This window comes from Diadema antillarum, unplaced genomic scaffold, assembly GCF_040938485.1.
Source record: "Diadema antillarum isolate AM-2024a unplaced genomic scaffold, OU_Dant_1.0 seq00001658_RagTag, whole genome shotgun sequence".
NCBI classification, from domain to species: domain Eukaryota; kingdom Metazoa; phylum Echinodermata; class Echinoidea; order Diadematoida; family Diadematidae; genus Diadema; species Diadema antillarum.
Window position 1 is genome coordinate 147,663 of NW_027272358.1, and position 12,729 is coordinate 160,391.

The 12,729-nt window shown below is 36.4% G+C and overlaps 1 protein-coding gene across 1 annotated transcript in view; it reads right to left on the reverse strand.

The window, feature by feature from the left end:
• Positions 1–12,069: 12,069 nt before the first annotated feature.
• LOC139711417 (uncharacterized) overlaps positions 12,070–12,729 on the reverse strand; it is an 87,234-nt gene continuing 86,574 nt past the window's right edge. Inside the window, exon 6 of the mRNA XM_071623300.1 lies at positions 12,070–12,604. Within this exon, the coding sequence (XP_071479401.1) occupies positions 12,421–12,604 (184 nt within the window). The 3' untranslated portion in view covers positions 12,070–12,420. The remainder of the gene's footprint in view (positions 12,605–12,729) is intronic.

The window sequence follows — 12,729 nt, forward strand, 5'->3', positions numbered from 1 at the left end:
GTAGGTTAGTGTTTTTACTTTCAGTGAATTGCCAAATAATTCCCTGGACGATTTTCATTTGACTGTCAAATGTGTCACTGCTTATGATGCTTTGAAATGAAGAATTTGAAACATGCTTGACAATGTTGACTTTCATTGTGTATTCACTCTCCAGCCCTTTAGTAAAAGGGAGTCCTGAAGTTTGTGGCACTTGCCCTCTGCTCTCCAAACAAGCTGTCAGAAATATTGCTGTTTAATCATTGCAATAATTTTTTGATGGTTAATGCCTGTACTTCTGAAATTTAAAATGTCCCTCAGTACATTCCAGAAGCCAGAAGTTTTTAATGAGCATTTGGAGGAGATGATGTGCCAAGAAGACTTGCAATGATTCTAAAAGATCAGCGATTTAAGACAATTGATTGCTATTACACTCAGTTATAATGGATGAAAATGAATGAGCAGCTGATCACTTATTAATTGTTGATTGTCACGTTATTATTTCTTTGTTAGTATGTTTTCTGTGTTTATGTGAGAAATCACTTGCCTGCAAAGGGGTGTGATATCACATTGCAGCATTTAAAAAGTATCAAACAATAAGCCATTTTTTAGTTATTTTTTTCCCCTGGGTAACCAGTATGATTGTCATACTTCATAATCCATGTTTTTAGCAAACAAAATACGATGATCAAGTGTTATGCATAAGAAAAAGGTCAGTTCATGAATAAATTTTTTATCGTTTGATTGTGAATGATTGTTCGTGCTTTATGTTGTGTTCTCTACTTATTATTGTGTATTTGTGGCCACAAAGAAATATTGACAGAAATTGGCGGACCATGATGTCAGGGTAGGCAACATCATTTTTTTTCTTGCTTTACCCATAGATTCAGATCACCCATCTTTTTGCTTTGAAAACTAGAGATAATGTTTTTTTTTTCTTCTTTTTTGTCTTTTGCTATTTCCCTGGGGTATTTTTTCAACTTACAGGTGTATCATGACATAAGTGCAACATGGTAACACCATTTATGGAACTAATCTTAACTTAGCAAAGGAAAGGCAAGAGCATACATGTACATCAGACCAAACCCATATGATCAGAACCCACGATTAATAAAACAGAAGTGCAATGTACAATATATCAGTTCCCATGAATAATACATGTATACTCCCCTATTCATTCAACAGTATTATTTTTCATGGGATACTTGCACCTTAATCACTCCTCTATGAACCATGCATGACCCTGTATATCTAAACTTCTCGAACATGTGGTTCTGCAAGGCACAGTATGGATAGGTGGTGTAAATCTAATTTTGACACTCGCTAATAAAATAATTTGGGAGCAGAATGTACTGTGTCAGTTTTGTATAATACAACACCTCAGACATCAACAGATGTGGTTTTCACCGATTCTTTAATTTAGTAAAGAAATGACACTCCAGCCATTTTTTCATGAAAGCTGAATGGGTGATACAGTACATTCAGTCATAGGCGTAACATATCGGGTGAATTTATTGACAGTAAAATGAGTGACTGAGTGCGAGCTTGTATCTGATTGAATGCGGCAAAGGTATGTTTATTGTGACATCAGAGGTGTGCAATGGTGCAAACAGCTATGAGTTGATCATGAGTTTAACATGGGAGTCAATGTGCATTGGTGTCAGTTTTGCAATATGCATTTTTGCTCCACAAAATTGCATGGCTTAAGCAGCGATGGCCTGCAATGATGCTTTTAACTGCAAGTTACGTGATGAGCAATCGGATAGCTAGAATCTTTGTAGGTGAAATATAAATCCTGCTAGTACATTTGTAGAAGGGTTCTCTTCTACCCTGTTTGATAAAAGGTGCACCATATTAAACATAACCCCCTTCCAAGACATTAATCTGTTGTTATTATCTATAAATGGCATTTTAGCCATGCATTTAAAATGTGACCATCCTTGTCTGCTCGATCTTCATGTGCAATATCTAGTGTATTTAATGAAACACATTACACAGTATCTGTTATTAAATGTAACAAGTCCCCATAGGCTACCATTATCAGTGGCCATGCAAAAATGCACCTTATTTTGTCTTAACACTTGCTACACAGTGCCAAGTGCACAAACTCTTATAACAAGCCTGCAATCTCTTGCTACAAGTGCAAGTCACTCCTTTTTACAGTGCAGAGTCAACTTCAAAGTGTAGTAGAAGTATGGTACTCTTATACACTTTGTACCTTCTCTTGCTGATTATAGATAATAATGATTACACTGGATGGCTTTATTTCAGGGAATGCCATGTAATAGTGCCCTCATCTTCGATTCATGTAATATTCCCTGATACCCCATTCCTTACCATTCAAAATACCACTGTATAAGCTGCTATTTTCGTGAATGTCGCAAATTACTGTTGGACTGCGAATTTAACAATGCACGAAAATGTCACCCCTTGAGTGCTTGAGTAATAGTGCACTCATGATGGCCTCGGTGTCAATTCGCGAAAACATCACGGGAAAATGTCCACAAAGACCTCATTCGCGAAAATATCCACCCGAATTTGCACAAATAACAGCGCATACTGTATAATTCAGTATGTGAGTCTCTCCCTCTCCACCATTTATCTGTAACTTTTTCCTTGTCTTTTCTCATCCTCTCTGCTTCCTTAGAGTTTGTTTTCACATCTCTTCCTTTTCCATTTGTTTCTCACTCCCTCTCTCTCTCTCTCTCTCGATATGTCTTCACTTTCCATTCCTTCTTCTATCTCCTCATCTTTCTCTCTTCTCCTCCATGCCTTCCGACCGACTATGTGCTCACTTTCTTACATCTAAACTCTTTCTCTTCAAGCTCATTTCCCCCTGATCTCTCCCTATTTTATCTTGCTGTTTGTTCTTGGTATTTAACATGATCTTAGAACATAACAAACATGCAACAGGCATTGTCAAACAGCTCGTTTTCTCACAGCAGAGTTGTTTAATTGTTGACGTAACAAAAAAGAAAAAAAAAAGAAAGAGAGAGAAATCCACCAAGTCTCGGCTGTCAACAAGTCATAACATAGTTATTAATAGACAGAACACCACACAATATCTCATATTTTTTTCTATATATAGTTTAGAACTTTTTTACAGATGTCATTTGATATATATTCTGGTAACTGTATTACACAAAAATACACATTGTGTGTAGGTTTTTTTTTTTCCTTTTCATGACAATATCTCATATGCTTGGATGAATTTATAACGAAAAACGATGTGAGCGAACAAAATTTCACATTCAAGATACAAAGATGAAGGTCAATTTTTTTTCAGCTTAGTAAGTCATACATCTTTACATATACAAAATTTTGTGTTCATAATATGACTGGTTCACTCTGAATAACTCACCAACATTATTAGCATGCCCACTTATTGCAAATGTGCTCTACATATAACAACAGCAATGTCAAACTTTTTTCCCCTTCCTGACACATCTGTTCAAACTATATACAGCTTTATTAGTTATGCCTGTTGCCATTTCAACAGTTTCATCAATCTGTTCAAGATAGAAGTAGCACTATTTATTTATCTTTTTGATTGAAACTTCATATTCAGGATGGATATAAAGTACTTCCAACTCATAGATCAACAGTTAAAAAAGTTTATGGAGAAAATGTATACTGTCTGCATGGTATATAATTACTGAAATTACACACGGTCCTATAGGAGTTTCATACAACCAGGTTTAGGAAAAGAAAACAGCATAGAAATGATGGCAATAGTGATCACTGCTAGTCCAACAGCTCACATACGTGATCATTTATGCTAAAATATACCAGATTTAAGGAGGACTGGCTGTATTAATTTGTAAGAAATATCCCAGAATGTGAAATATTTGCCACATTTAGGCTTCATTGCTACTCTTTTGTACATCACATCATTAACAGTTCAAATGGTTTTGACACTGTATTTTATGTTGGTGGCTATCTCTTGATATTTTTCTTTGCCATCTGTTTTTTTTTTTCTTTATATTACCAATTCACAGAACTCAGAACATGATAATTTACAGCCAGTGATGCACCTAGAACAAAGTCTTGAATATAATGCTACATGAATTGTTTACAAGATCACAATTGAAAAATACCAAAAAACACACAACAGTAATATTGAGTAATACTGAATGAGAAACAAACATCTAGTGGAATCCACAACACAGTTTTGCAACCATACATTACAGCGCCATCTCCCAACATTACATCATAAAGGCATGTACTGTGCATTAGATCATTGCAAACATAAGATGTGAGCTTATCCAGAAGCCCTAAAAAATCAACAGTACTCCACTAAGTTTATTCTGTGTTTACCCACATGGCCTGGCTATTAACAGCTACAGTGTACATGCAGGATTTGTTCATCAATCACAAATTACTCTACAATGATTTGTGTTATTTAGCCTACTGCAATATGTACCACAAAGCACAGAACAAAAGTCCACTTTAAATACAACTGATAATCAAACAGGAGTAAACATAAGGCATTTAACTCAAGACAGTAATTTTACATGTCCATGATTTTCTTTTTGGTATCATAAATCTGACAAATTTAAAAGAGCACCAGATCATACAAAAGACAAAACAAATAAAATATCTGACAGGCAATTATCTCTACAAGATTTGCAAGTATCGCTCAGTGAGGTAAAGAAGTGAACCTATCAAATCTCATAACTAATTTGGGCCAATTCCTTCTTCATACCGTGCTCTGATAAAATAATACTCTGGTAGCATTTGCTACCGACCTCTGGGCCCAACTATTATAAAGAACATACTATAACAACCCACTGATGACTGGCCGACAAAGAAACAACACAGAAAACATTGCAAACGGTAATACTTAGTTATTGGATAACGATTTCACATATTTGCTAAGTCAGTATGGATTTTTGCTTCTTCTTCTTATGTTTAACAATCATGACAGCAACCTACCAGTATTCCTTGATATAATATGGACCAAAATATCTTCTCAAAAGACACAAATGCTTGTCCTAAATTTGATTTAACCATCACAGGAAATTACAATCCAAAGGTCGAACTGACTTTGGCTATGCCAAGAGGAGCTTGCAGCCTAGACACTATATGTGAGGAATATTAAGCAGTGACAAATTAGAGCTAAACAAAGGGTGACTATCAACAGGGCAACTGAGAAGGGGAAAATATATAAAATATTCTTGGTACATAATGACCACCAAAGAATTATTGTCAAGTCAATATGCATGTGCCTAAATTGGGGCAAGCCTTCCTACGTACAGAACAGCAATCCAAAATATGACATGGTTTTGACAGCATTGATGTTAGGCCTGGCATGTCAGTAGAACTTGTCGCATACATGGCTCTCTGAAGAAATTTGATCTTCCCTGTGAATCTGGGAATCCAACCCATGGACACTGACTTTAGGCTCTACATCAGCTTACCTCAACAGTCACCATGCTATACAGTATTTGTGTGTGCCAAGATACACAGCTACAAATACTGTATGTCCAATTAGTTCCAGTTTCGACGCAAGGACAATTAGTTTTGATACTACACCAGTCAATGCTTCTCTACTGAGCGAAAGCTCCTGATTCAACTGAACTGAAATTAATTGAATAATGTGTCTGTGGCAGGATTCTATATTGAAGCCACCCTGCACCCAATGATCCTCTCTTCCAACAAAGAAGTAATATCTCATTCAGACCTTAGACCATTTTCTTTTCCTCTCCTGGTTTCATGATCAGATATCAGGCAGAATAGAAAAGATTAAGTACATGTGTGGCAACATTTTTATATAATGGTGTGCATTTAGCCATGAACATGATTTATCATGATTTTGCAACCAGCAGACCTAAGCTAGATGTTATGATGTGACTCTTTAAAACATAATAAAGTCTTTCTTTGATGTACTTGTAATTATGGATGCAGTCATCAACACTGCCAACCCTGTATCAAACAAACTCCATTAAAAAGAAACAACACTATCTTTAAATTGGGCTCTAATGAAAGGCAAACACATTCCAGAGTTCTCCATTCTGTTGAATCAAAATACCAGCTAGCATCCACATTCATCAGCACCATTGCCTATTAAATGGGGGAATATACAACCTACACTCATATCTAATTTCTGCATGTAGAAGTCTAGCATTGATATCAAAACTAATCTGTTCAAACTCATAATGGATGAGTATACTCCTAATACAGGTATTTGTAAAATCTTTCAACCACTGACTGACAGTGTCTGAAGCAAAGGGAAATATCTAAAGTGGTCAAAGTCTTTTGCACTATCAGTATCCATAGCTTGAGTATGGAAATAATAGGGTTGTGGAATTTCATGGGAAATAAAATAATCCAGAATGCAATAATATTGCAAGAATTAGATACAACAAAAATTGTTTCCTTTGTAACTATCTGCCCAGAAGCAAAGATATTCCCTGGAACACTAAACTCAAAAGTATACATGTATGGCTGTAAATCATTCAAAAATTCAATGCATCACAAGAAATTTAAAGTAAGGCCTGTCCCTTCTCATGCAAGAAGTGCACAAGAATTCAATGAATGCAAACATGGAGCATCACAGAACAAAAAACAGAACAAAAATAAAAACAGGGAAATAACACCGATGAAGGTCTATGTACATTCATAAACTGAAAGAGCATTACAAAAATTAGATCTGTAGAGAATTTGTATGGTACAAATTACTGCACATCTTGATGAAACTTCAAATAAATCATGTTGAAGTAAACACAGATCACTACAAAAAATGCTGAACATTTTTGTGATAAAAGCAAATTAAGAACAGTACAAACACACCACATCATGGCTCTCTGACATGGTAAAGTATTACAATGACATACAAAACAAATAAATAAAACTGTGAGACTGAAACAAATACAGATCAGCCCACCTGATCTACACACAAACAAAAACCTAACAAAGACATCAACACAGGCAAATCCACTTAGAGAAATGCTTAACCATGCACCATGACACATAACGTGATGTTTATGACTGGGTTTATTTCCAGTACATTGCACAAGAGTAAGATAACGGGCTAACTTGCACCAATGTCAAATCCATCTGATTGGAAAGACAAAGAAAGTCTGACTTCTGTCAGCATCAATAATGTTTTCTTGGTTCTACTACGAAACCAAAACATGTGAATTGAAGGTTCTATGCATTGCTTTCACTCTATGAAAATAGAAAATGATAAAAAAAAAAAATCAACAAACAATAAAAGTCCTCTCTAGCACATCTCATGCTCTGTGTAATCTATGTAAGGTGTACATAACGGACAAGACTGAATCTCTATTCACTCACTCTTCTTGCTTCTAGGCCAATGTAAACACTATATATATATGATCACTAATAAGTTTGTGTGAAGTTGTATATACCTATTGCAAGGAGTGTCGACCGAGCCATGTGAACATACATGGCTATCCTAACGTTTACAGTGCAGTGCACTACTACTTTTTTTTTTTTTTTTTTTTTTTGGGGGGGGGGGGGGGGAGGGTTCTGATTGCCGTGTTCTCCTACTTAACCTTAGCGCTGCCGTGTTTTTCTCTTTCAAAAATTATGTGCTCTTTCTAAAATGGTAAAAATTGTATATGCATTCAAATATGTCATCTGTTGCACTCATATTTGCTTTTCCTTTCCCTTACCCACTACTCTAGTTTGCCATCTTTAAAAGCAAAAGATTGTGACGACAGCGGCCATAATCCATTTGCACAGACACAGACACACACACACACACACATACACACACACACACCAAGAGCAAATATATACATATACTAAAAAGTATTCCTCACCAATGCACACAATCAAATCACGACTTTCATGTCAACCTTCTCTATGTATCCCATGTAAAAACTGATACAATTCAAGACAGCACACACTCCCCTCATGAGATGGTGAAGATTTGAGACAAGGATTTATGCACTTCATATGTAACAGGGATCAATCGCGGGAGAAGGTACAGGAAGAAGGAATAGAAAAAACGATGAAGAGCCAGAGTGGAGACAGAAAAAAAAAAAAAAATGTCAATCTCCGAAGCTGAAGTGCGCTGAAAACATACTTCTCTGGCATCTACATTACAAATTATCTGTGTTGGCTGCATAGAATTCATTAAGAGTCGTCTGCAGAATGGTAGATTTTACTCTAAGTGGGGCTGAGTTCACAGCCTGAGCGATTGTGAAGACTAAGTGGTATGCTCTCACTGTCACGATGACTGTCTGCAAACTGCAGCCCTGCAGTCGCACACAGAATTCCTTGACATAGGGCACTGACCAGCAGAAACTATGCAAATCTACAGCACAACATAGTAAAGAAAAAAATAACATAAGGGGCCGTGCCAAGAGGAAGATTCTCTGTATGCAAAGCTGCCTGGTGACTACAGCAGTACTGACAGCTTACATCATAGCTGTTAATTCCTGCTTTCAGTTATCCTCTTTGTCCAACAGGCAGAGAGATTAATTAAATTAATGCATGGTGGGAAATAGTATTCCCACATGACCTGTCTGGATACCATGATTAACAGACTGTCTGTTGACTGATGTTTTAAAATGCATGACAAATCAAATATCACCTCTAAATGAACATAGATTTTTGCTCAACACATTCCTTGATTTTTTTTTCCACACTACAGAGGAATCTTATGGAGCTAATCTTGTTTCAATATCTTGCGATAACAAATTCATAATGGAGACAATTATCTACAGGGTATGTGCACTAAGAGCAAGCAGAAATCATGGTTGCCCACACATCTGGATGTGCTGCACAGATTGGTGTATGCATTCAAACCTGAGGCTCAATAATTAGGATTCTAAGACATCGACAAAACAATGCATTGTTATATCAATGGATGTCCAATCTGAGTCTGTGCCTTAACAGTAGTCATCCTTATTGCTAAACACCTATGGGATAATCCTAACAAATAAAGACAGCCTGTGTTAAAACCTCCAAACATTTGATCCAAGGTTACGGCAGATTAACATGGGGCCATATTCAGTTAACTCCTATAGCAACTCCAAAACACTTTAAAGACTGTCTTGTGATAGGCATTCCTTGTATTTATTTAAAAGAAAAGAAAAAAAATATTGTTCTCAAGACAAGAAGAGATTTTTAACGTTCCATTGATTTTTTTTTTCTTTCTTTTATGGCACTTCGCACGTCAAAGGGACAATAATGCAGCAGGCATCAGAAAAAAAAAATGATACAATGTATTTGTGTTGTTGAGATTCCAATAAAATATCAAAATCTAACAGGATGAGTGCTCAATGCAATCATAGCATCTCGAGGATTAAAACAACAAATTGTTTAATCTCTGAAAAAGAGAAAAGTTATCTTTATCGAGGGTTAAAGAAAGATGGCAGGTATTTCTTATGCTAGAGTTATCTAAAAAAGAAAGAAAGAAAAAGAATTAAGATGGTACAGGAAGCCATTGTTGCATGGATTTATGCTGCCACTTATCAGAAAGAATAACTTTTCAAAGCATTTGTTTCAGTGTAATACATGTTTCCATGTGGTGCAGCTTACAGTCATCTGCTATAAGGCCTTATAGGTCAAAGAAATAACAAGAAAATGTCATGGGAAACCAATGGCATCATTGCAAAGCCATGTTGGTATGCACACCAGTGATTCATGCCATGGGTTACAGCACATATAATGAAGTGGCTTATCTCACTTAACTTTATTACAGCAATCATAATCACAGGGACTAATAACCACTCTTACATCACACATGCCCATATCATTTTACTTTGCAAATGGTTAAATGCCAAATTTACTTCATTTTGTAATTTTTCTCTATATCAATGAGTAAAATTAAAACTACTATACATTTTACCACTTAAGCAGTTTTTGGATAGTTTTTTAATCACCTGTATGACAAAACTGTATCACTTAACTGAAAGCACAAAGATATACAAATGGTTATTTTATAGATATTATGTTGTATGATGTTGTAACTTGGAATGCATTTACTATGTTCTTATTATGTTGTACTCATTAAGCAAATTTGGACAAAATTTTGCACTGACTGCTGTGTTTGTACATTTCACAACAATGTGTATTTTCACTCATGCAAACTATGCCATATAGATAATTAATGCAATAAGATGTACATTATTAACACTTGCATCTGATGAATGGTGCAAGTTTCTATCAGTAACACTATATGAGACCATATTCCTTGCCAAGAGAGGATGTATGTTTGACTGAATTACAAAGTCACACTCAACATGGAGTATTCCATATGAAGTTTTTGCTATGTATCTGATTCTTACATCTTCAATTTCACTTTCGTTTGAAGCATCATTGTTCAGCAATGTGCAAGGTACAGCAGTGTCAACCCTTGGATTAGAAGAAGTGGTGTCACTTATCCTGTGGAGGGAATGGGGGGGGGGGGATTTACTAGGAGAAGGAGAGAGAAAGAAAGGGAATGAAGTCACACTATGAGACTCTACTGAGACTGAGGTTGGATGGTTCAATAATGCTCAGAGAGACACAAGGTATGAAACAGGAGAGGGATAATTTGACATCAGAAGAGGTTATGTTCAAGCCTGAAATTGCTAGGCTCTAGATTCAGCTCTCAGCAAAAGGCCGGTCCCAATCAAATGAAAGAGGCAACAGTTGATAAATTAGTCCTAAAGCTTAATGCAGCTTAATTCCTGTGTACTGAAAAATCACACCTGTTGTTCCTAGCATGTTCTGTCAGTTCGTAAAAATAATACAAGAACAGAAATAATGTGTACAATAAAGTTTTTAGCTAAAAAAGAAAACTGTCAATTTTCTCACACACAATATTTCCTTAAGAAAAAAAATGCTTCTAATGCTGACAGTAAAAATCACAATTAAAAATAAAAATTTGACAAATTTTTTTCTCATCAAATCATAAGTGAAAATGCTACCAAAATTTATGAACACATTTATGAACATACTACGTTGGGAAAATTCATATGTGTTTTTCATCTATATAGCATTATATATAATATGAGAATCACCTAGTCTAAATCAGACAAGAGCTGACATCAGTCTTTATCTAAAATACTGTGTGTATGTGTTTGCATCCTGATACAATTGCATACACAAATACCAATGTGAAAAAGAAAGTGTGTAGGTCTGTTAAATGCATGTGACTTGCAATCTTTTGTGTTGAGAGTATATGAATGTTTGGGTGCAAGGACATTGTAAGCATTTATGTATGGATGTGTTGGATGTTATACAACAATACGTTAATTTGCCCTAACTCTGACAGAATAATGATTATTTAAATTTTCTCACCAAAATATGCTTAACGGGTATACCAAATATGGCCCCTATTCCTCATCAACAAGACAAGTAGACACCTAGTTAACCGGAGGAAAGTAAAGAAAATGCAAGAAATGGCCCATACATTTCAATGCCAACCTGTTCTCCATCTTTGCTTCTTATACTCTACTCATTACCATGAGCCATCATCAAATCAAATTGGAGTGAAAGGAAGAAAAGCTTGCATTTGGGCTCTACTAAAATATAGCCATGGCTAGCACCGCCGTGTTTCTCCCACTGCTTGGCAATGTTTTTCTCTTTTTTTTTTTTTTTTTTTGGATGCATCCGCAGCGCTTCTTCCATTCCTTCTAAATAGATACTCAGAGTAGTGAGGAAAATTGCATTCATGGCATAAATATACAAAGAAAATGTGGTTTCACGAGAGAGAGAAAAAAAACCAACAACAAAAACAACAAATGCACACACAAAAAAAAAAACAACCCACAAATCAAAGAGACAAAAAGAAGGGGAGCGAGTGAGAATATGTGAGTACGTGTGTGATCATTTGCCGGAAAATGAGAAGCCGGTCTCCCACACACAAATTGCACGATTGCATTTCACTGTTTCCACCACAAATTTGGAGCTGGTACTGTCTACAGTCTCTTTGCTGATATCGAATTATACTTTCACGTCTATGTGAGGATACTGACACAAGGGCCTGTCACACTGAGAGAAAACAACTCAACAGCATTCAGTCCTTCATGTACTATAATTATGTACACCCTGTCCTTTAAGAAAGCAGAATGATGGATAGTGAGGAACAGCAAGATATGCTGCATCTGCAATAAACCATGATGCTAAATTCTCCCCATCTCTACCGGTTCCATCTATCACAAGATGGATGGTGAGCTGCAGAAAAGAAAATCTCCACATCATTAAGAAAGCTTTCTTTTTCCTCTATACTTCATTGTCACCAGAAGCTCTTGGAAAGGGGTATTTGCATACGCTTCTTGCAAAGGAAATCTTGAGCTCTATGTACCCGAGGCAAGTTCAAAGCTGTATCCTGCATTCTGATGATGACTTGTGTATTAGATACATTATCTACTCTCTAGTCCATAGCACAGCTCCTGTAAGGGATGGTGAGGAGAGGAATGAAGGAGGGGTTGTAGAGTGGCCGCTATCAGCAGGAGGGTGAGGGAAAGGCCAAAGGGCCTTCTATAGTAACTGGTCCTTCACTGGGTAGAGAAGCGCCATGTGCTCCGCCCCCCTGATGTTCAGCTTGTGATGGGTGTAGTAGCCAATCATGTCCATGATGCTGGGAAATGGTTTGCTGAACTCTCCTAAGATGAAGCCCTCTTCTTTGTAGACGATCTTCATGTGCATAAAGCCCTTAGCACTCCTGCATGGACAAGAAATGGACAAATATGCAACTTCAATATATGCATTCATCTGATCAGACCCAGGTTTATGTTTGTCCACAGAGTACAGTTTACATACATGTACATCTGTTATTTTCTTAATGGT